At 40.8% G+C, this 25,723-nt stretch overlaps 1 protein-coding gene across 1 annotated transcript in view; it reads right to left on the bottom strand.

The window, feature by feature from the left end:
* The window catches only part of ITPR2 (inositol 1,4,5-trisphosphate receptor, type 2), a 229,919-nt gene that overhangs the window by 129,244 nt on the left and 74,952 nt on the right, over positions 1-25,723 (bottom strand). The window contains exons 25-34 of the mRNA XM_009879682.1: positions 25,603-25,723; positions 23,440-23,613; positions 18,397-18,486; positions 18,122-18,247; positions 16,799-16,921; positions 15,003-15,203; positions 10,434-10,685; positions 8,709-8,834; positions 3,638-3,766; positions 2,914-3,034 (exon numbers count right to left, since the gene is read on the bottom strand). The exon at positions 25,603-25,723 is cut by the window's right edge and continues 9 nt beyond it. Of these exons, the coding sequence (XP_009877984.1) occupies positions 2,914-3,034; positions 3,638-3,766; positions 8,709-8,834; positions 10,434-10,685; positions 15,003-15,203; positions 16,799-16,921; positions 18,122-18,247; positions 18,397-18,486; positions 23,440-23,613; positions 25,603-25,723 (1,463 nt within the window). The remainder of the gene's footprint in view (positions 1-2,913; positions 3,035-3,637; positions 3,767-8,708; positions 8,835-10,433; positions 10,686-15,002; positions 15,204-16,798; positions 16,922-18,121; positions 18,248-18,396; positions 18,487-23,439; positions 23,614-25,602) is intronic.

Raw genomic sequence — 25,723 nt, forward strand, 5'->3', positions numbered from 1 at the left:
AATCATGTTTGTTCTTTCAACTCTATACTACATTTATTTTCCATCAAAAGTCTTTGGTCCCTGCTGTAAATCTGTCCAATACTCTGTCTCTCTGATATAGGCAAAATCTTTCTAGAGGTTTTTTTTTTAAACCCTGCTGTGAAACATGAAGGCCCTAACATTAAAGCTGTCAGACTCTCGAGTCAAAAAAAAAAAAAAAAAAGGCAGAAGAGTGCTCACAGACGCCTAGCCAAAATCCAAACCTAGTCCACATACACAGCCAGCAAAAGACACCAAAAAAAAGGCTGCCCTGTTTGTATTATGGAAGAAACCTCTGCCTTCTGAAAGAGAAGCACCATTTTGTGCTGTGGAACACCCGATAGAGAAAGGCACTGGGCACACACTGTAATCACAAAAGGGCCTCGATTTTAAAAGCCGCTGGTACCCCCAGCTGGGGCAGTTTTTCCAAAGCTTTCAGCAGAGCAGAGTAGGCCTACTCAATTAGCCCCAGCAAGCCATGTTTGGCACCTTGCCTAAAAATAGTGAGTATCACCGGTGGTTAAAATCTCTGCTAGCCAGCCAAACTTTTGCACAGGGGTGTTTGCTAAAAACTCCACTTCTCCGGCTAACTTGCTCTTTGGGGAAATCCCCCCTCACCAGTTCCCTTATACTGCCCTTCTGCGGTGTCAAAATAAAACACCAAATAAAAATCTGCGGTAATTTGCTAACACAACACAATACAATTTTACCATGCTCGATATCGGTATTAGTGATGAATCCTTAAACAGTTATTAGGGCATGGACAAGGAAATCGGCAACGTGCATGCTGATGCGTGCCTTCAGGGGACGGCTCTGAGGCTACCAGCCCGTGGCTCCCCCAGGTGATGCCCAGCCTCCCTGTTCTGCTGCCCCTGCAGGGAAGGCCCAGAGGAGGACACGGGGTGATGCCCTTTGCCGGCAGCTCAGTTCTACTCTGCCACGCCTGAGAGTGCCCAAGGCACGGCTGGGATCGCGTGGGTGGGAAGCCAGAGTAGTGAGAAGCTTGGACCCATAGGACAGCACAAGAGCATACTTATAAAAGGACCCTCAATTGTAAACCGTCTCCATAAAACAGAAAACTACAGCGAAGGTAGAAATTAAATTCACAAATTTAAAGGGAACAAAGTCACATATCTGAAGAAAACTCCAGACATCAGCCATGACTTGCATTTGGGCTTTCCCCTTGGCTCCCCCAGGAAGGAGAGGCACACAGACAACTACCTACCAAAGACCACCGGCCCTTTCACATGCTGCTGCACCTGGCCAAGGAGCTGGAGCTGCCAGCCCCTTAAGGTGACCCATGCTTTCCCTGTCAGGCTGCTGTGGGGACGAGTTCAGCTTGGCTGTCTCAGCCCTATGCTCAGGTGTCTCCAAATACCCTCATCTCGGTGAGATAACACAGTGACCTCCCCAAGCTAGAATTTGATTTTAGGCGTAGCTCTACAGAAATGAAGACACCGAGCTGTCTGGAAGCACAAATAGGGCATGCTCGGTCTCAAAAATACTCTCGCCTGCCCTACTTCTTCCCCCTTTCTCCAGACTCCCAAAGGAAGCGATTTATCAATGACTCTTTCCAGAAGTGCCAGAGAAGAAGAGCAGGCACAAAAGTGTTAAACATACAAACAAGGATTTGTAGGGCTAGAGCTTTATTTGAGACTATAGTAGCTGTAGCATAAAGGAAGTAAGTCTTCAACTTCCAAAGTTCTCTTGCCAGATGGATCCATAATTAAATCATTTGCACAACAAAAAAAACCAATTGAAGGATGCTAAGTTTTTAGGAAACTGCTTATTCTCATTCACAGAAAAAGTTAATGAGATGTTTTGGCTAAAATGTTAAATGATACTCCTGTAAAGCTATTCCAAAATCTAAATTTAGAGTCGATTGTTGCAATGTCACAGATGCTGCAGATGGTTAAGTGACCCTTTCATATTGTTTTATCATTATTTATTAAAACTTTTTAAAAATTGCACCAACAATAGAATTTAGCCAGTTTCTATATATCTCTGCCTCTACTCAGTTTTCATTCACACTGAGCAGAACCTTAATCTACAAGTAATCAGAATGATTGACTTCTAGACGCGATATTGAATAGTCCTTTTTTTTCTGTCATGGCAGAAGACTTTAAAATAGTATTCACAGAAATTTAACTAAAGAGTGAATTTTTGCCAATCTTAGCTATCTACTGGTGAAGAATCTTTTTTATTTTAGAATAAGAAGTTTTAAATCTTCCACTTTAACATGGTATTTGAACATATTTGAAAGCACGTAACTTACTAGCTGCCCTGAGGACCAAATTTTGTCTCTGTGCAGGTGCAAGGCAATATTCCCCTCACAAGGCTGACTGTAACAGCAATAAATGAATGGGCCTGATGGTGAGAAGTAAGCAGAGAAGTTATGGAGTGGCACAGTTGTGGTTTCCATCCCCAACTCCCTGATGGGACAAAACCTGAACAAGCCCAGGACCATGACTGACAATAACGAATGCATCTCTTAGGAACTGAGGGGAAAAATGATGGGTGTTCTCCAATGCACAATTGCTGTGCATCACTGCTTACAACAGCCTGTGCAAATGTAGCCCAGCACAACTGGAAATGCCCAGGTTTTCTCATAGTTTATGTCGGCTTTAATATGATAACTTGCTTGAGGTAAAGCTCAACCATTGCTCACTTAGCAAACATCTCTGACCTACAGGTTTCACCTAACAACCCTATTTGATGGGACAGATTTGAACGGGTTATAAAAGGAGGAAGCATTTAGCCTCAGAAAGTGGGATTTCTGAAATCACCACCATCACAATTTCAGGATAGTAGAGTCAAATTAAAAACTGTTCAACCTCAAGTGAGTCTGATCTTAAAACACGGAGAACAATGATGAAAGTAAAACCTGGCACCTACCCACTTCAGCCAAAGTCTTGATACAGGACTCCACTGAGGCTTTCTGCGTTGGGTTTGGCCAGGTACAGTTGTAAATTCTAAAAGCAGACTGCAGCAGCTGAATAAAAACAGGTTGATGTGTCTGAAAACAAAAAGATAAACACGGAATTTTACCCTTTAGCATCTCCTTAGAACTGTCTTTGGGTCTGACACAACATAAACCACATGCAAGGGGTTTTCAGCTTGTCAACTCAAGTTACAATTCCATTAAATTCTCTTTGCTCTTCAGGACTGGAGGAAACAGAAATCAATGTTGCACCCCTAAAAAGGCCAAATCATGCAGCTTTTCCTCAGATTGCCATTGATATCAAGCAAACACAGTACAGAGCAGAAGAACGGAGAAGTATTCCTGGTTCTCAGGTGTGTGTCCCTTTTGTCACAGGACAAAGCATTTTCCTCACACAAATACAAAGATAGACCTTGATTCTGCAAAGATACCCCCTCCAGTGAATGCACAAGAGGCAGGAGTCAGTCTGACCATATTGAGCTGTCTGATGGTTCAGAGCTGTAAGGGGTAAAAATTAAGAGTAAGTGTTTTAAAGAGGAATTAAACTGCTAGCCAGTGGCATGAGAGAGGACAGAGAAATTACAGGAGGATGTAAAGATACAGCATTCCTATCTGGCTAGCAGAAGGTATCTCATTAATGGTCTGAATTACATATTTGTCTGTCTCTCTTTTCCTTACCTGGAGGCTGGTGCTGTTATCTGAAAACGGTGAATTGAAGAAGCCACTCACAATGTTCATTACAGGCTCAGTGACATATTTCTCAAGAGATGTGTCTGCATGTTTACGATCCGTGGTTGTGTTACAAACCTACAGGGAAGACGGAGGAGGAAACAATTAGATTTAGTTCTTTTAAATAAGCAAGCTTTATTATTTTTTTATTCATTACAACACATGCAATATTTGTTCTTAGTACAAAAATGAACAATTTTTGTGCAAAACCTATCAGAGAGAACTATCTTAGAGTTCAAGCTGTATTTGTGCTAGCTTATCTTTCTTCTTGGAGGTCGACATTGTCTTTTGAATCCCCTTCTCTTCTGAACCAGCTCTTTCTGGCTGGCTGTCTATTCTTTCCCACAGCATGAAAAAAGATCCCCCTAAATCAGCATGTTGCATGCCACTTACACATTCAGACAGATTCAAGAAGAAAATGGGCCCTTTCCTCCCACTGTGGGGCTAGGGTGGAAGAGGCTTTAGAGACAGATGAGACATAAACACATTAGGTTAGAAAGATTTCATGTAATGTTTAACTTCTCTCTACAATCAGTCACCACAAATGGGTGGCAAAGGTGAACCTCATTTGCAGGAAAAATGTTAAAAAAAGAGGGAAGGAAAGGAAATAGCATAGTCAATACCAACAGCCTTTAGGATTGTAAACTGTAAGACAGGCAGCAGTACTTAGGAAAGCCACATGGGGAAAATACGAAAGACAAGCTAAAAACAATGAAAGAAGAGAATGGATGGTACTGGGACAACTCTGGAGCACAGAAGGATGATTAAATGGTGGGAGGATTTGTACAAAAGATTCCTGAAGACACCCTTTGGTATAACACTAAAAGTTTGTTGCTGCATAAAGATGTCATGCTTAAAGAAAGGAAAAAATTACTGGGGTGGCATCCTCCAGTACTTCTTCTGTTTCTTTATTTCTTTTCAACATTTGTGGACATCTATACAGAATCATTTTGACTTTGTATATGTCAGTGGAAACAGTACTAAAAGGAGTCTCTAGAGAGCCAAACACGGTGAGAAAGGCAGGACGCTCATACTACCTCTTCAACAGCCTTTAAATAAGTAGTTCTAGTCATGTTTAACCAAAAAAGGCAAAGCTGTTCTCTCTTTCACCTATGCAAGCCACAGACTACTGTAATGTTCTCGGGAATCTAAGCAAGAGCAGAATTTATTTTGTTTATAGACGTTTGGGGTAGCCTTTACATTACAATCTCAGCATTTAACACACAGTCATGAACCTGTGTGGTACATACCTACCATTACATCACTTCATGGATGGGGAACTGAAGTCCAGAGAAGCTGAGTGAATTGCTTAAGGTCACAGGGAAAAGTTGGTGACAGGAGCAGAACGATAACCCACAGCACCTGAATCTCACACAGGGCAAACACGCTGTCTAATTACACACTGCCACTGTCACACTTAGACACTACAAGACAGCAGTTTCACCAGGAGTGTTTTACGGAAGGTTACTGATGTGACATTCTAAAGCACCCATGTTCAGGGGAAGATACAGCTCACGGGAACACAGAAGCATTTTGAGCATAACACACGAGCACTGTCATACGGTAGGCAGAGGAATAACCAAAGAAACTTGAGACCTACAGAAATGAGGCATCTGGAGGAGCTTTGCTTGTCTGCTTTTCTAAAATGTGTCAGATAAACAAGTCATGCCCCCACGTAGTGCATTTTTATCACCCCAGGAAAGGAAAGATCTTGGTCAGAGAAGCAACAGTGGCTGAACTGAAATAGCAAACTCCTCAGCCCTTCAATTTTGGGAAAAGTATGACACCACTACCACCCCCGGTCCTCGTGGAGGTAACAGATTCAGTTAATAATCAAAACTTAAAAAAAAAAAAATCATAGCACTAAAAACCTCTTGAAGTTCTTCTGCTTTTAATTAAACTGCATGCCAATTTTGGCTGGAACCACAGTAGCTCTGAGGCTCAGCGCTTGCGATCCCAATGGGAAGACAAGGAGCTGTGCAGTGCTAGCACGGTGAATTCAGAAATTGCCAAAACTAAATTCCAAAACACTTTTAAGCTTTTCTCTTCGCTTGCCTAAAAAGCAGAGCCATATGTGGGGATGCCGCTCTGCTCCAACACCGGTCTGAAAAATTCCCAGTGCAGAAGGAATTCGGAAATCCTCTCATTTGTTCTTATCCCTCTGCCCTTTGGGGACTGAAAGATGTTTCCCCGTGGAAGAAAAAACCTGAAATGCATGAAACGGAGATGAGGATTGAGAAAGCAGTGTTTAAAAACCTCTTAAGAGGCTTTGGGACCGAAACTCACATGAATAATACTTCAAAAATTCTGCAGAGAAAGCCAGGATGACTTTCCAGCTGTCAGATCCTGGCTCTTTCTTTAATCCTGCTCAGACTACAGCTGCTGACTTACAGGCTGGGCCACACGCAGGAAAGGGAAGCCTCTCCTTCAGCAGCACCCACTTTGCTGAGTGCAATGCTTTAAGTCATACACGGGAGAAAGTAGGTTGGCAGAGACTGTAGAGACAGGGTGTCTTTGAAAGCGCGACTGCTTTTGGCAAACTGAATTTATACATGAATCCGCCTTATGCCTGCTTTGCAATGTATCACGTTGTTGAAAGAGGATGACAGTTGGGGACTAAATATTTCCTTCCTGGATCCAGAAACAGACACGAAAAAAAATTGGTTACTTTTTTTTTTTTTATTAAAAAGGAAAGAATCCAACCTGAGGATAACACTCTCCATCTTTCCCCTTAGCGCTCTCTAATAACAGACTCAGTCTCAAAGCTCACAAACTCACCCAGTGACAGGCATTTGTAGCAGCTAAAAGAAAAGCATTTCCCCTTCCCCCACGCAATAGCATCTCTTTTAGCTCACTGGAACACAGAGGATCAAAGGGCTCTTTTTCTAAATGCTTTGAGAGCTATTGTAACATCTTTCAGGAGGCTGACAGCATTCTAACTGTCCTGATAGCTACATAACGCTGATGTATTTATAACACATGGGCTCTGCCTGGGCCCCAGAAAACCAAACCTGAACAAATACAATCAATAACCTGGAAGATGCGGCTACCCACGGGGACCTGGCTGAAGAGTAGGACAGGCCAGAGCACTTCTGACACGCTCTTTTAGTTCTTTTAGCCGTTAACCAGGAAATTAAAAGGACTAATTAGGCACCTGCCCTGAGGGCTCTGTGGGAGAGCACAATAAACCTGCATTTTGCCATTCGGTGCCAACAGCACAGGCACACACAATACAGCTTTAATGATACACTCGCTCTTCACCTCTGAAGACCTGGAGTCTAATTTCTGTTATGAGAAGGGTATATGAAAACAAGCTCAGTGGTCACTAGCATCAGGGCAATTCTGCGTCATTTGGCACGGTGCAGCTTCTCTCCAGGCTCACGAAGGGAACTGTGTACAGAGCCCTCTTTCTACATCTCTGCTTCTAGCCCAAGGGAAAAAAAATTTGGTCTCGTTCAAGGGCTAGGGAGGGTAGACTGTTAGGAGGGTCAGGGCCAGGACACGTCAGAAAAGGGCAACCCGGAAAGGAAATTAAACAGGAGAAAATACTTCTTGGGGTAAAACCAGCAAGGTTAAAAATCAGAATCCACCTCCAAGGCGGTTTCTGATCTTAATTTTCAAATGAGCTGTAGAACACGATCACAGAGACAAGACACAGCAGAAGACAGGGTTTGTAGAGGTCTTATTCCTGCTCGAAATGACTACCACCAAAAAAAGAGCGCAGACATCCCTGTCTTAACCTGTTCCCAGGAAAAAAAGGGAAAAACCACAACCATTTATAATTTTTCTGTTTCACAGAGAAATGAACTGGTCCCAGTGTCTATCATACAGCACAAGCCTTTGCATTCATTCTTCTTTTTGCCATAATTAATGGTATTTTCTCCCAATAGGTTTGAAAGAAATTATTTTGTGGCACACTGTTACTTTCGTGTAAATGTCCGCTGCAGGACTGAATTGAGATTCTTCTACCTTTTTTTTCTTTATTTCAACAACATGAAGAATGCAAGGAGTGAGAACTTAAGGATTATAAAATGTAATGGACTGTCGACTGGGAAAAGGTAAGCATGCACTATGACAACATGCTCTATAACACCTCCAAAATACTGTCCAGCATCAAGGATCAAATACAGTCCACCAGCCACCAAAAACCTGTGGTTCTGCTTCTTCAGCAGAAAGAGCAACTCCATTAGTTGGTATTAATATTAAGCTCTCACAAGAAGCATTAACCTCCTACAAACGGATATGTAATGTAAGCTGTAATCATTATGTCACACTGCCTTCCCCTCATGGCTCTACTATTGTATTTTATCCTTCTGGAAGTCATAAGATTTCCCTCGTTTTCTGCCTCCAAAATAGCAGGGAACGCAAGCTGACTTGAAATTTAATTCAATAAGTAATGACACCATGAAGCTCATGAGGGTCCACAGGAACTGAATGCCTACGGTACTAACTGTGCCCTGTCACCTTGCAGCCGATGGTTTATATATGAATTAGTATTCTGAAAGTCCATAGCTTTACACCTGCCTTTCACATAAGCAGTGAGAATGTAGTGACAGCAGAACAGAAGACAAAAACAGGCAAAAGGGAGATTAAAGAAGGAACATGAGCCAAAGAACTTCTTGATCCCTGATCCTCACTGTACTAACAGAGTAAAGCAAGAAGATTACAGGTGTGGGGTTTTTTTTTAAGTCACCACCACAATGACACGTAACACACACTCCCAGAATACGCGCACAGACTCTCAACCCTCTACATGCATCCAATTTACTTTTCTGGAAGAAAAGAGAAAGGAACATGGGTTCCAAGATGCCCTTTTAGAAAGAGAAGACTGCTAGTAATCAGCAGATTAAATGATGATAAATAACACAGAAATGACCATTTGTTAAAAAAACCCTCACAGCTATTCTATTGCCAACATTGAAAAAAATAGTTAATAAAACAAGTTCACCAAAAGAAGTTATTGCCAGTTCAGTTGCCATCCATGACTATAGCGTAATATTTAACGTCTCATGAAGCTTACCCTTGCCATATCAACAAGGAAGTTCTCAAATAACTTCCAAATATGGTTACTGGCATAGATTTCTTTCATTTCCACTTCAGTGTCCACATAACAGTGGTTTACAAAATTAACATAGGCAATTTTCACCTGTAGGAAAGCAAAAACACAAACAATATGAAATGGAACAGTAAAAACCATTAACATGACATTTTCTATCTGGACAAATACTGAACAATAAAGATGATCTTTCAAGTACTAACAAGCACTAATAACAGTAATAATGTGTATGTCCAGTTCTGAAGATCTAAGGAGAAGCACAGCAACAAATGCATTAATGTACTTACTGAAAGATCACATGAAGAAAAATGGAAAGGTTTTGCAAACATACTCTTACTCCAACGCCAAAACCCCCAGAAAACAAACCAATAATAAATCTGATATTTAAATGATAATAAGACTACTAGGGCCTGGCTCCAAAGCCAGGAGCCGTCAAAATGCAGGGCACCCCTGCGATTGCCAGTTGACTGCTGTGGGTTGATGCCTCGTGACAGGCTTGCCAAATATAAAAAAAAATATGTCTTCAGCAGAGCTGGGACTGCGATCCCTATATTCCCACAATCCTAATGCAGCGCTTGCATTCAGCGTGGGTGTAACTCGGATCTAAATGGAAGAGAAAGGTTGTACAGAGCTGAGACTGCAGCCACCGCAGCACAGGGCTTAGCAGCCTCGCTCCTCTCCTGCATTACAAGTCTGCACGTGCACATCATAAAAACGGATATCCAGTGCCTAAAATGTATAGATTAAATATAAACATATGCAGATACACTGAAAATTTCTTGGCACGGTCAAAGGAGAAGAGATAGTGGCATATGTTTAATGCAGGCAGGAGAAAACTCCTGTAAGACTTTTAGGTTTCATTTGTTTGGGCCTTTTTTGATTAGCATCTGTTGAAATTAATGCTAGGAGGAACTTTGAGCACAGCAAACATTTTTCTTGTTAAGAAAAGAATCAGTTGATCACAAGGGGACTTTTTTACAGCACAGTAGGAGTCTTTACTCCTACAGGTCCCAGTTCTGTTGAAATGAGCCACATTTTTCCACAAGAGAGCCTACAGAAATCCGTCCGACCAACACACGGGGCCAGAGCAAGCTCCTTGCAAAGACTGTGAAGGGATTCCTTTTGATCACATCAGGTCTGGTGCAAACAGATATTCCCCTTCTGATTAGCATGAAGTATCACAGTCGTACTGAAGCATGACCAGTAGTAGCTGCAGAACTGGGCCTCAATGTGCAGTGAATAAAAACATTTGCTGGACTGCAATTGAATTTAATAAAGCGAGACTTCACCCAAAACTTCCACTGACTTTAGCACGGCCAGAACGTTCCCCATCATTTCCAACAAATTCAGGCAGCAGCAAAACCTTGGCTTGACGAACCACTCAGCTAAGCCTTTGCAGCTACGGCCAGAAGTTACCAGAGATTTGAACTCTGATAGTGGCTGGACAAACCCAGGAAAACAAAACAAGGCATCTGCCCCAAAAAGCTGACAATCGAAGCATACAGGACAGGAATTTTCAGTTTAAGAAAATACTGTCTGTCCTTTCTCACTTACTCACCTTAACAAACACCACCTGTTTCCCGCCTGTTTTCCATGCAAATATTCAACTTGTCAGTATGTTATAAACAACAAAACGTTTCCTGAGTTTCTGAAACTGTTAAGTCTGCTTCCTCATTCACCGAATCTTACCTCAGGTATGCAGTCGTCATGGGTCACAACTCTCACTATATCATCCAGTGGCAGGAGTGAATTGCACTTGATCTCTGTGTATACATTCTTTCCTTCTGTACAAGCCGCTAGCAATTCCACTAGAGTGATGTGATACGCTAAGGGTCCGCTCTCGTCTGCTCGATCTCGCTCGGAACACATCATTTGGAGCAGGACTGGAAACGATGCTCTGTCGTTGTAGAATATCAACACATCTTCACCGCCATTTATCAGCTGAAAAAGGTAGCACGAAGTTTTAAGCACCCTGCACTGCAATCATTTCGGACTCAACAATCTTAAAGATCTTTTCCAACCTAAATGACTCTATGATTTTCTTAATTTCTCATTTTGTTCTACCTTTAAGTATGCAAAGACTGTCTAGCTAAAAAAAAACAACCTGAAATTACTATGATGTTGCTTACCAAATGCACGTGTCAAAACAATATCCAAGACAAACTTCTGCTCTTACCTCCTTAAGTGCAAATTCGGAATAACTCACCAAGGAGTAAGCTAATGCAAGGTGAATTTGAAGTTTAATTTCTACGTAGCTCTGTGTTTACCTAAGACAGTATGCCATCCTTATTATTCCTACTATCTCAATGTTTGTGTGAAGTTAATTAATTACCCTCACCTGCTATTGTGAGGCCAGGATGCATTATTATCCCTGTTTTATAGATAGGGACTTAAGGTGCAGAGAGTTGAAATCTTCTGTGCTACCTCACACAAAAAGCCTGTGGCTCACCCAGAATTTAACCGACCTCTTCTGTGCCATTGCCCAGCATCGGAAACAAAGGACGATTCTTCCCAACCTGTGCAAATTTGGCAGGTGGGTCTTGACATTGTCAGTGTCATGCCAGTGCTTCCATTTAACAGAAAACTGGTGTATGTGATAAATATTTGATTTTGCCACAAGTGCATTGCTCATCTCGAGAGGATCCAGAGCGGAGGTGGATGCTGGCAACCTCATCTCAGCAGATCTCACAGAAAAGTTTTCTCTAACCCTGGTTTGAACCTCCCAGGCACAGAATATACCTACTGCCAGCACTGCTCTGTGAACTCGAGTGGAGCTGGGACAGGACAATAGTCCTGTCTTCTCTCCATCACTTTCGTTTTAAGCATAACGCACTCTCAATGTGAGTGAAAAATAAGGTCCCATAAACCCTTCCTAGTACAGAACACATCTCAGCAGCACAACGGCCATACGTATTTTGTGAATTAGGCACTTGACATATCCAAGTGACACGAAATCGTAGCTTACTGAATTCAAGGGTAGAAATAAAGGTTGGTGGAGCTGTTGAGAAATGGGAAAGCAGCAAGAACAGGAATGAAAATTATTCTCCCAGAGGAACCGAAAAGTATGAACAGTCAAGAAACATCTCATTACATTTTCCAGGGAGTCAACATTTCAAGTTTTGAATTTACAACTTTTCTGATTGTGTTTTCCCAATTTCTTGCTTACTTTTACTTTTACAATTCGATGGAGTGAATTGTGAATTCAGTCTTTCCTGCAATTCCCATTTCATCTTTGTTTTTTTAAAAATACTTCTACTCATGACTTTTCAAAATAGACATTTTCACAGGACAGGAAAAATGTTTTTAAAGGGACAAATTCTTGGGAGGGAGGAAGGAGACAGTACAGGGACCCAGACATTAATTTAATTGCTTTCAGCAGAAAAAAAAAAAAAAAAGGGAAAATATGAATATTCAATATGTTGGAAAATTGATCTTTTTCATATGGATGTCTGGAATACTATGTTTTAGGACATTTCACATACCAAAAAAAAAAAAAAAATCCACACCAAGCCCTCTGGGAAGGTACATGCTCTGTCACTTTCTATTAAGTTGTTCACTGCATTCCTGTAGTTATTTTCCGCTGTGTACATTTTGCACAGAGGAGAGGGAAGATGACTCTTTCCAGGTTCCCCCACAGTTGCACTCTTATGTCAGATCCGGACCTAATCTGTACCAGTATTGCTTGATATTTTGTCATACCAAGTCAAATTGACCCCTCATCATTTCATGTACCTATCGCTGATGAATGAGGAAGGAATACCAGGAGATGGTGAACTTGTGAAACATGATGCTGCGTGGCATGTTTGCTACATACTGACTGCGAGGAACCACACACCGAAGCAGACGATGTTGCATCAGCTCAAGAGCTAAGGGGGACAAGGTAATCATCGTAACTGCAAGGACAGAAGAAGATGTGATCCCCTTTCCCCGAGTTATCCACTTTAAAATGTGATTTGCAAAGGGCATCCAAACATTGACCCAAACAGAGAAAATTATGTCCCTTTGAAAGCAGAAAAGGAAGAGAAGTATCCAGTGTTAGCCAAAGTTCTTACTGAGCATCATGACCTCAGCGATAGGAAAAAAAAAACACCTCAAAAAAACCCCAAAACCCCAGCAGCATTTTCTTCCACTAAAGTATATTTTCAACAAGTTAAGAACTCTATAGAAGTAAAATGAAAGTTGGTCAGTATCAGAGCAGCTGTTGACGCTCTGTGATGTATCACTCCAGAATACTATAGATAATAGAAAACTCGGCTGCCACATTGATCTGGTTCAAAAGTAAATTCTGCTTTTCCTTTTGTAATAATGTTTGCACTGATAGGCACTGTTCTTCCAGGAACCTCAAAGCATGCTTGTAATGAGAAAAAGTGCCCTAAGGAACCTTTCAGGTTGGTAAACATCATTACTGGTAGTCTACAGACACAGGGACCAAGGATATGAGAACAAGCGAATAAGCCAGATAGATTGGCAATGCTCAGCCTATCTTTCGCAATGGTGCTCCTTCATCTGTATGCACTTTCTAAAACATGTAAATATGATCAGTTTACTCCCAGTAAACAGGAATAAGCTACAATATACTTCCTGTGGGTAAAAGAAAACACAGGAGTAGCTGAGGCATGCTGTACACTCATACTCTGTCTTGTCTTGTGGTAAATTGTTTACATGCCCCATCTGGAGGCACAGAAAAGGTTACACTACTTGTTTAAGGTCACAAAGTACACCTCAGTCGTCTACTGGGAAACTGTCCTGACTCCATGGCAAGTTCCAACCATTTGGCTACACTGTTCCGTTTATATTGGATTGCCATTCAAGCGCCACTCAAATTTCACTATTAGCATCCTTTTCTAACAAATCATAATTCCTTACTTGTAATTCCCTGTGGGTTTTTTAAAACAGATCATCATCTTACCCTCTTTCACCAAAATAGGGGTGCTCCCTCCCCCCAGCAAATTCCTGCAGGACTCGTGATGTAAATGTCACATCCAAGTTCATTTTGATTTTCATCATGCAGTCAGCTTGAAAATGTAGTATGACAATTTATCTTTGTGGTATTATATGCCAGTAACAAAATGGATTTAAATTGAGAAAAATCTAAAAATTTTGTTTGATGAGAACGTAAAAACCTACAAGAAGCTGTGGTGAAAAGGGAAAAAATCTAAAAGCACAAAGGCACAAGAACTGTTTGAATTATGTAAATCAAAGGCTTGAAAATGATATTGCATGTTAAAACACTTCAGTCAAATTGAAAAGGTTGAGGTGGATTCCATTAAAGGTTATCCGTGTAGGCTGAAGCTTTATTTTCTTAATGAGAAGTTTCCTTTTTGTTGCTGTGGAACAAAATTTCAGCAGGGTTTGGTTTTGTTCATACCACAAGTAGAGCTTATCTCTGTTTTCTTTGTGAAGATGTCTCTTCCAAAAAAAAAAAAAAACCCCAAAAAACCAACCAAAAAAAATACAATTTGCAAAGTAAAGAAAAATGTTCCTTGGACTCTGATCCTACCTGGACTTTTCACTGTATTCAACTCACTTATTAATCTGACTGAACTGTTAACATAATTGCAGTTAAATGCACGAGTGGCTGCACGTTGAAGACTTCATTTATCATGCACACTATATATCAAATCCTAATTGCAGAGAAGTCAATTAGGTATTTTCCTAGTTAACTTTACTGGCATAAAGATTTGTCCACAAACCACTCTGTGGAATTCACCAGGTCAGACTCCGAATCTAGCTAGTTAAAGCTACAGTAGCTCTATTGACTCCCACAGAAATGCTCTGGAACAAAAGAAACAAAAGCAGAAACTAGTACCTAGAGTTGTTACATGGTTATGTGCTAAAAAAGTGCTCTACAACACTACTTAGACAAATCCATAGAGGTAAGAGCCTCTTATATGGCAAAACCATGCTAAAAAATGGCAAGTTTGGTGTGTAAATGGGATCCTAAATTACAGTACAGGAAAATGAAGGTTTATGTAACTCTGAGAATTCCATGCTACATCATCTACAAATAGACATCTCTGTATCACCATGCTAACACTCATGTTTTCTTTCTAGTAGTTATACAGATGGCCTTACAAAATTAGATTAAACTCCCAAAAACGTCTGCTAAAATATTCATTATTTGTGATACCGTTTAAAACTCTAAAGCGATGATGCCATTATATCCCATTGGTATCAAGAGCAGAAAAAGCAACCCCAAAATACTAGTGTGTTAAAAAGACACCGCAGGAGTAATTAACATAGGAACCCTTCAGTTACCTCTGTCATTACCATGTCCTGGCATTTTTTCACATATTTGCCATCTGCTTTCACAATGGTCTGGAGGAAACGCAGGTACTCCACATGACGGCCATGGGTCTCAATGCAGTGTACAAAGTGCTGCACCACTCTTTCACTAATTTCATTACACAGAAGGTAATTATTCATGAAGATGTGCCGCATGGTTTCAGCTTCCAGGAGCTAGAAAGATAAAAATCAAAACAGCCTTATAAGAAGAGCAGATTTATTTTGAGATTGAAAGATTCACAGGACCCTAGACTAGAGAAAGACACATCGGTAAAGGGAAACTGGAAAAGTCCCATGTGCACCAGCCCAGTGATTAAGCAGTGACCTTAGGGCCCAGCTTTCATTTATGATGGGATTTCTCCACGCTTTCCCATGAGTACATAATGGTCCTAAAGTGGACGTAAACAAAATCTGTGCCCATGTGGAAGGTGAAGGCACACACAGTGCTAGAGCACTCTACAGGGACTTCCATATACAAGACAACCAAGACCACATTCATCCCACTCACCACCTAACTTTGCATTGAGGCAACCAAATAAGATGATTAGCTACCTCTGGCTCCCTCTATGGTTGACAGAGGCAGGCATTTCCAGCAGGCAAATCATTGCACATACAGTCTGATCTCTCTCGGAGACAACATCTCTTTCTGCATTAACTACAGAAGGAGCCTAAGGCTATGTTTGTATTGGTGAGTAGCAGGGTACAAGAGGAACAGATCTGTAGCAAGAAAGGGATGCTGCTGAGGACCCAGCATCCAGACTTTATGGATTCTCAGGGCTTTTGCTTCAAACTTGCTCTAGTTTAGTCCCTTGGACTAAAGGCTCATGAGGGTCAGGTGTGCTCCTCCTATCATATCCCTTTCAGTTTCGCGTCATCTGAAAGGAATCTGCACCAAGTTTGCTCCACAATGTGATCAAAAGCACAATAACTGAGATGATCAGAAGATCAACTTCAAAACAAGAGAGATGCAAGTGCAACTAGGCTCCATACTTGGCACCTGAGTTAAGCACCACTGTTGGATACGATGGAGTCTGGGCGCTGGTCCCCACTGTCGTCAGCTCAGAGCCTTTCACCAACTTCACAAAAAAAGCATAAATAAAAAATAACAGAACAAATGCTTCCTGATGTACGCAGGCCAGGGGTCTACAATCGTAATACTCATGCTTTTTCTAATAAAACCATATTTTGCTCAGAAGATCTGCCACTAGCCAAGGTGTCATTCTATACACCTAGATATGTAAACACACACATACATATATCCACAAAAGGACTGTGACAAAGATGTTTATTGTAAAGACAATGATTTAACATAAGATCAAATTTTAGATTAGTTGAATCAAATGGAAGCATCACCAACAAAAATGTATGTGTCTGATTCTGCTGGCACAAGCTTCATGACAGCATAGTCAGAGAATCTTCAACCTTGACTTATAGTCCATCTCTGAGCGAGTTAGGATGATAAGATCAGAGTCAAGCTAAACATGATGTGATGACTTGACACATGTTCATAGATACTTCCAGTGAACCCCACAGGTAATATTGTTTTCCACTTTTAAAATGGCAATGTTAAAAACAATGACATAAAGAGCAACAATAAGGGAGAAAGGACAGGAGAGAGAAGAGAAAGCAATAAGAGAGAAAAGACAAGGACAGAGAAGAGATGGCAGAGAGGGCATAATTTAATGATATTATTTATTTAGCACTGCCATTTTTCAGCAAGTCCAAATTTACTTCCAGTTATAATACTCCCCTTAAAATGAAATACTTACCCCAGGAGTTAAGAACAAGTTGAGATTTTTGTGGAGGAGAACTTGATTCTGAGGATTTCCTCGACAGAAATTCTGAAGAAAAGTGTGGGCTAGATTCATAACTTCATTCATCTTTTCATCGCTCTGTAGAAAGAAAAGACAAACGAAATCAGCTGGGTGTACCTAAACACAAATTTTAAAACTGCACCATGTGAATTTAGCCAGGAACAAACCAATTCTCCTGAGCCTTTACAGGGAAGGAATTCCCCCTTTGGCAAAAGCAACTGATCTAGTTTCCTTCAGAGTCCATTAGTGGCTGTACCTTACTCTGAATCGACTTGACCATAGGTAAGAGCACAAACTCAAAGTAAGATTTCCTCATGTATGGTTATAATTTCCTAGCTTAAAAAAAGTGCTAAGTGGCTTGATTTTCAATAGAAGCTCTCTAGCCTGCACTGATTTTAAGCTTTTGAAAAGCTTTGGCTTTTATATAGCTACATACAGAACCAGATGTATGCGTGCATGTGTGTGTACACCTACACAAATATATAAGTTCATACACATATTCCTATACAAATATATGTCTAGTTTCATCCCCATTTATATTTCTCTCATATAGTATTCTATGATTTGACAAACCACCTATACGGACAAGCACTATTTTACTAAAGATAGTTGAACCCAGTGTCTATATCATAATATTAGTGGGTAACGCTCAGGAAAACAGGCCAGAAGAGGTTTTGTGTCCTCTCAATGCTTCCTATAAGATGTAGGAAGATGTGCTCTTTAAAAGGCTATCTGGATCATTCATTTGTATGCTCAATACCACTAAATCAGTACAAAATCACACTATCTTCTGAAAAACTTGCGAGTGGAATTAGGTTAGAGGCTTCCATCACAGAAGCAAAGAAATCATTTCAGACTTGATCCCTGAAAGTTTTTTGTCCATCTTATTTATCTACGATAGCACTCACATCAGCACCCAATAGTGGAATCTAGATATCCTGCCAAGAGCTCCATTAAATCAATACTTCTTACTGTGCAGTGACTGCAGATCTAAGGTTTGCCTACTTCAGGAACGGGCTGACAGCGCAGTGACATCCAGGTACATGAGGCAGTAAACACTAAGCTCTTAATAAAACCTGTTCTATGCTGGCAGACATATTTAAACTTAGGCCCAAACCCATTATTCTTATGGTAGAAAATGGCATCATCATTTCATGTTTGTACCATAGTTGACTGAATTCAGTTTAAAAAAAAAATATACACGTTGATTTTTGGGCCTCTTGAGGCCTTTCCCTTTATTGAGTTCATATTCTTTACCAATAATATTATGAGAATAACCTTTTCATAGGGTATCTGCAGAAGGTCCAGGACTACCAAGTGGGCACCCATATTTTTTAGCAGTCGCTGCTGTTGATTCCGACATTTTTTATTCTGAACACAAAGTTTGCTGAGTCGAATCAAAATCTATAAATAAATAAACAAATAAATAAGCAGACAAGCAAGCAAAGAACCAGTCATGTCTCACAAATCCAAAAATATATTCTTTCAAATTAATTACTAAATCTACTTATCAAACAAGAATGTCAAGCAAGTTTCTGAGCAAATATACCAACCTCTTTAACAATGTTGTAGTTATTGCTTTTATTGCTGTCTATCTGGGGTTTTTTGGTCCCATCCTCTATTGGACTCAAAATATTTGACTCCTGTAACAAAGAACATGCAAGTGGAGATCTAGTGCAATTTCCTCAACATGAAATAATTATATTTAATAATAGCAAGTGAAGAAGTATTACAGCAGTTCATAGGGAACATATATAACACAGATAATAAAGAATAAGACTCGTTTATTCTTTATCCACTGGTCCAGTGAGTAAAAAGATTGACATTTGAAGTCCTTCCTTTGTTTCAAATTTCCAACGTGATTTAAGGCAATTACTCTGTGTCTTCATGCTTCTGATCCTCCTAAAAAAGATTATGTCCCTAAATCACAGAGTAGACATCCCCAGGAATTTAGATACTATGAGAACAGGGACCATAAGTGTATTCCAATAGTCGCCACCTGTTCCAAAATTCTCTAATACAGCTGGAAAGATTACAAAGTCTGTGTATGTGAACATTAAAAACTGGAGAAAGAGCTTAAGACAACCTCTGTAGTTGAGATAAGTAGGGTGAAGTTCTCAGCAGTACAGCAGCAAGTAGCATGTGAAAATTTGAGATGTTCCTCCCATGAAGAGGACACTTCTGTCCTTATCCCTGGATGATGCAGAAAAGGATTTAAAAACAAATGAGAACCTTATGTTAAACTGCAACATCCAGTCATGACGCCATATGCTCTGGGCCTTGGCTCTTAGAAAGCCCCAGCTGGGTATGATAAATAAGAGAAATCAAGTCAGCAAGTAACTGCCAACACCCACGCACCTTTCCATGCATATCTCAATCAAAACACGGAAGAACATCTACACAAATACTGCCACTTGGAATACTAGCAGTGGGTGGGTTTTTTTTCTGCTGCCAGCTATGGTAAGCCTTTCTTAACTGGAAACACAAAGAATTGAAAGATTGGACTTTGGATGCTGAAATCATTAAGCATGTCGAAAAACTGTACCAGATCTCAAGACTGCCTCACAGTATAACCACAAGGAATAGTCTAAAAAAGAACAAAACAGGTGTGCTTCTGGATTTCACTATGTCCTCAAATTTCCTACAGTTTTAGAGAAGAGAATTATGCTAAAACACACACGTGCACGCCAATCTGAATGTTTGTACCTCTTGAAACCTCTCTCTGAACTTTCTTAGCTGATGGTGAAGATGAGTTCTATAAATCCCACCTGGTCCTAATTTCCAGTGGGGCAAGAACAGCTGCACCACTTGGCCATGGAAGCTGTTTATAACAGCGTTGGCTCCGCTGTCCAGCGTGGTCATGTTGATCTATGCAACAACAGTGGATTTTTATTTGTTTAGGTTTGTTAGTATGCATGCTGCCTTCTCTCTAGCTGTTTGAATCAATACTTTGGAAGATATTTCAGGCTCTTTGCTATAATTAACCACCCTTCTCTGCTCTGGGACTATGGGTTAACCAAGATTAATTCACCTGTTACTTTTATCAGCATTCTTCCTCAATCAAAGTAGTTTTACAATCCATGTGAACTACATGTCTTATCTGGAAGTGCTGATCAGCATTAAACTGCTGAATCTATCCTTTCTCTTAAGAAAATAAAAACCTGTTTATTGAACCCATAAGAGTATGCCAGGGATGTAGTTATCAAGAGATAATCACACCACTGGGATACCAGAGACATTCAGTTGCATATCTTGCCTCGTTATGCCCCATGATAGACATTCTCTGTCACACTTTTCCATAGGGGACAGGGAGTCACAGAGCTCGCACTGAGAAAGGTTCTCATCTGAGTAACCCACATTTAGGAAACGGTATTTTCCAAGAAAAGACTACTTCGTCTACTCATAAAATTCCCGGGACAGCACTCTGCATCAGCCTTAGGATTCTTTCTTTCTTGCCCCCCAAATGGAGGCCCAGATTCCGGCATTCAGCCTGAGCAGTTCCCCGCCGCTGAAAGAGTCTCACTCGTCTCAGCAGTTCAGCTGTGCAAGGCACTAGTCGGTGTCGCGCTGGCACAGTTTTGCCCTCCACGGGCTGTACTGACTTACCAGGGGAATGAGGGGCAATCTCACAAGTTTCAGTTCACAGTCTAAACCTATGTAGGATGTTTCAGGAGATGTTTGTTTAAACACCGCCAGAACCAAAGCAAACTGCCACGACCAGGAAAGGAGGAGAGCAAGGGAACACCAGGCACTTAAAGGGTGCTGAAAGTTCACAGTCTTGAGACCTCGCTGACCTTTCTCAGCAGATCGCAAAGGTGAGAAGCTCTATAAATGCCACTGCGCTGTATTCCAGCTCCACCTGAGAGTCCTCCTTTCACAGGCTTTATCAGCTTTTCCCTTCCCAAGCAAGGCTCAGTTATGTGAGATCAATTTCAGCATTTCTTCCTAATCCTGTATGGTGTCTAACTTATGTCTGACCTAACTCCAAGCACTCTTTCCTATTAATTCTGATCTCCAGTTCCTATCAAGATGATCCTGCATGGATGTAACATTTGTTGTTTTTCCTGTGAAGAACTCTGGATACTTATCATAGAATCATGAAATCATAGAATGGTTTGGGCTGGAAGGGACCTTGAAGATCATCTAGATTCAACCCCCCTGCCATGGGCAGGGACACCTCCCGCTAGTCCAGGTTCCTCAAAGCCCCATCCAGCCTGGCCTTGAACACCTCCAGGGATGGGGCATCCACAGCTTCCCTGGGCAACCTCTTCCAGTGCCTCACCACCCTCATAGTGAAAAATTTCTTCTTATATCTAATCTAAAACTACCCTCTTCCAGTTTGAAGCCATTAGCCCTCATCCTGTCACTACATGCCCTTGTAAGAAGTCCCTCTCCAGCTTTCCTGTAGGCCCCCTTCTTCTACAAATCATATTTCTGGAGTGATATGACTGCAAAAAAAACCCTAAGTCTCTAGCCCCCCCCCGGTTATGATAGAAAGGTGGAAACAATTACCCCAAAAGACTCAGAAGCCTAAGGGCAAAAAACTATATTTGATTTTTTAAAACTCTTATGCCAATCTTGCAACGTGCTTTGGTGAGGACAGAAACTTGGGCTTAACATAAGGCTTTTCTGGAATGTAATTTAAGCCTTTGTGTGCACTTTAATGTTGTTTGGAAAAAACTAAGCACAGGCAAATGAGGCATATTATCTAAAGATCTAGAGGTTCATCCAGCTCAGTACTGAATACCCAGCATCCATTCCAAGAAAACATGGGATCTCACAGGGATGATTATCTGCTTGAAGCAAGCCACCTGCTTCACACATTGTAGATTATGACCAACACCTCACCTCTTACATCTGACTTAAGACCTCCAAGAGCGTATTCACTATCTAAAGTAGTTTTGCCAGGTAAAAACATTTCCTGACTGTTAAAGAATAATCTAACGGGAAAAAATAACAGGCAACATTCTGACCTATTGTAACCTGGCGCTGCTCTCATGGAATTACCACCAGATGATCTAACCAGTTGTGCAGATTACATATTACTGTTCTGATACAATACACTCTCAGATCTGCCAGAGATAATATTGTGCATCTACTGAAGCACCGTTAATCCATACAGACCCACAGATGCCTCATGGGGCAAAAAAAACCCCACTGAAAATATCACATTTAGAGATGCTTCTGTTTCAAGCGCATTGTTTTGTCCCCTCTTCCTGGAGTTTCTTTGCTATCAGGGCTACCCATAGGAATAAAAAGGATGTTATTACACTTTTAAAATGTATTATAGCTAAAAACCCTTGTAAATATCCTGCTGCAATTCTGTATCCTATCTCCCCATTACCTTTTCAATTCATTAAATACCTAAAGTAAAATTTTCTTTCCTATGAACTATGCTTGCAGAAAGTAGGAAATCCCACATACTTAAGCTTGTGAAGTCCAGATTGCTCCCCAGTTGTTACAGCTAAATTATGTCAGAGGAAGAGTAGGACCTACGCTGTCCCAAGAAATCAGGATTCTCCCTTGAAGTGTTGGATTTTCACCTGTACGAAGCCTCCTAAAATCTGCTTTCCCATCTGAAAGGCCAAACGTATGTCATAGGTATCTGCAAACATCCTGTCTCTTCTCAATGGCTCCTGCTTTTCCTCACTGCATTGGCTTCACAATGCTGTATAATCTCCACCTGGTGTCCTACCAAGCTTCCCCTGGTGGCTTGCTTTCCCATTTTCTTGCCACCAGGGAAGACTCTACCACGGAAGAGAAACAGGAAAGTGCTGTGTCAGAAGTCGAAGCTGTTCATGTCTCCCCACCTCCTCTGATGAAAACGGAAAAGTGGGAATAAATATTGGTGGGAAAGCCTGCTCAATCTACTGTTGTGCCGCAAACCTCAACCATTGCAACTCTTGCAATACTTTACATTTTCTTAAAGACTCATACTGGAGTTAGGTATGGACCTGAGGACCTCAGCTTTGATTGAAAAGCAAAATTTAAAAAAAAACAATTACATTTAAAAAAAAAGTCAGGTCTTTGTGGTTCTAGATTCAGCTTCTAAAGTTTCTCAAATCACAACATATCCTGAGAGTGTGGGATGACAAGAGTCAAAAAAATAACCCCCAAAAACCTTAGTTTGTCTACAAAATCTCAATATTCTTAGGTCAGCCTTATGTTTGGTGAAGAGTGGAATTACTCGTGAGGTTTGAAAATATGGGTTTGACTGTGCTCCTCTCCCCTAGCTGCAGGAACAGATACTATCTACTCCTGCTTTCTTCCAGCAAGTCAACACAACTGCCAACATGTGATCCCTAGATTACTTCCTTGGCCACAGGGCGATGCCATACACTGAGGCTTGCTCACTTGCCAAAAAGGAAGGCAGTTCTGTCATCTAAGAATGCAGTTACTGAAAGCAGCAGGTGAGAATATTGAACACATTGATAAAAGAGGTTTTATTCCCTATTCTGTCTATTCCTAAAGCTCAGCCACAATACTGCACATTCTCACTTTGCTACTTTGATTAAGCAGACCACAGATTCGCAGTTGTTCATTAAACTACCCATCAATATTGAAACAATTCTAACAGCAAAGGCTCTAAAACCCACCTCTATTGGCTCTTCTCCCCCTTTGGTTTGATTGTCGCCCACCTCTCCACTCTCATAATTGCTGCTCTTCTCAACCCACAATTCTGATTTTTCTACAGTCAGACGTAGCTGATCAAGATCAGCCTTGATTTGCTTGTAGTTGTCAACATCTTGATTAGACACCAGCAACTGAACCTGGAAATACAGGAAATTGTAAAGCTATTACTGCAGTAGCACCAGCACTTACGCCTGGGTAATTTGCTTGACAGCTTCCATTCTAAGCCCCTCTTTTCAGGTGCTTTATATAACCTTCCCTATGAAACTGAAACATGGCATATGCAGGCTTTTTAGCCGCCATTCATCAAAAACCTTTAACAGAGCTGGAGATTGTAGTTGCCCAAAACAGGATAGTTATAACATTCACAACATTCTCTCACCTTCTTTGATACACTGCGAAACATTTTCAGCACGAGCATACATTTACAAGCTCTTAAGTTCTATGCAGAGTTAGCTCTGATGCACTGATTATGATCCTCATGGTATTAAAACAATACAGTTACATGGTATTAAAGCAATCCAGTTAGAAATTGCTTATCCCATCAGCACAGTACTTCACAGGAAAAAGAAAAAGAAAGGATGATATGACAAGGAATCAAGACATGCAAAGAAAAGTCAGAATGGCCAGCAACTTTAATGATCACCTACATCACCATAATCAAATACTGAAAAATAACAGATTTTAACAGTGTTAGGCCAGCTTAGAAAAACTTGTTTGAACATAGCTCACAAAGTGACTTTCAGGTTCATGTAATATCCCACCATGTGAGTGGGTGCCTTTTACTAAGATTAATCCCACTTTTTCTTTTTTTTGTACTGCTCAAATTATCTGGTTTTTTTTTTCACTGCTATTTGTAGTTCTTGCTTTAGCATGATCTACACATCTCCTTTCTTTGTAATGCTCTTTGCACTACCAAGAATATTAATGAAGATAATATTAAAAAAAAATAACAATCTTTACAGTAAATCGGTAAGCACTATTAAGAAATCACACTTATGTAAAAGATTAGTCATATGGCAGACAAGAACACTGATAGGGACATTCTTTTTTTAAAAAAAATCACTAACGCAGGCAAATATTCACTACTTTGTAATATGAAGTTTTTATCGTCTTCTCTCTCAGCTTGGTAAAACCCTGTTATTTTACAGAATTTATGAATGATGCTCATCCGTAGACATTCATATTCTGTGCTCTCTACAGTCTTTTTTGTTTATTTGTCAATTAGCATTTTCCATCCTTTACAAAAACGTGTTCAGCTACTCAGTCCTTGCTTACCTGGGAATAACAGCTATTTATGCAACTAACCAGCACAGCCTAACTTTACCAATCTGGTGGGAGGCCATTATGCTACACTGCAAAAACATTAAACAAAAGCTTTCCAGGTCTTTATCATTCACCTGTTTTTAAACAAGAGTAACCTCCACATCTTACATAACGATGAGACAACACGCTATCAAACTCCTGAAATAAGCATCAGATGGTCTTATCAACATATGTTATATAGGGTTACGTAACAGAGATGTCTCTGTCATCCAGCCCCGTGACATCAGATCTCCCCATCCTAATCCACTGACACATGGAGCCTGCACATGCACCGTTATCAAGCAGAAAGAATAAAAGCTGAAAACAGGCTTGGCTCCATCACTCTCTTCCTGTTATTTGGGCATATCTGTATCATGCAGTGGAGCACAACGCAAAGACACATGAATTAGAACTAGAAACACCACACAAATAACAAGAGGGCTTTATACCCAGTTGAAGTAGCCTTGAAGACAGGAAAGTCTTATTGCGGACACCGGTACACTGCTACTAACTCTGTCTCTGAGGGACCACTACATCATGTCTCGCCGTGAGGTGCCTGTGTCCCAGCTGTCGCCACAGACCTACATTTTCACTAATGGACGCAATGCCAGAAATGACTATTCCTGGGTGCACAACTATAATATACAGTAGCGCATATGGCCAACTCTAATGAAACAAACAAACAAACAAAATCTCTGCTGAATTTGGACCTCTAAGGAAATAACAGTGTCATGCTACAAACAGCAATTTAGGTAAGTAAAGCAGCCTTTGGAAAGACTTTTCCCACAGTCAGTTTCCTGGAATAACGCTGTGCCCATCCATACCTGTTTAAACGCTTGCAGAACTTCTGCTCTCTGGCTGAAGTGCTTAAATAGCAGGTGCAGAGCACCTGAGAGCAAAGGAGGGTAGTCATGCATGATGAGGTGAATCAGGACCCGTAAAAAA

The sequence above is a fragment of the Charadrius vociferus genome, unplaced genomic scaffold, assembly GCF_000708025.1.
Source record: "Charadrius vociferus isolate BGI_N301 unplaced genomic scaffold, ASM70802v2 scaffold90, whole genome shotgun sequence".
NCBI classification, from domain to species: domain Eukaryota; kingdom Metazoa; phylum Chordata; class Aves; order Charadriiformes; family Charadriidae; genus Charadrius; species Charadrius vociferus.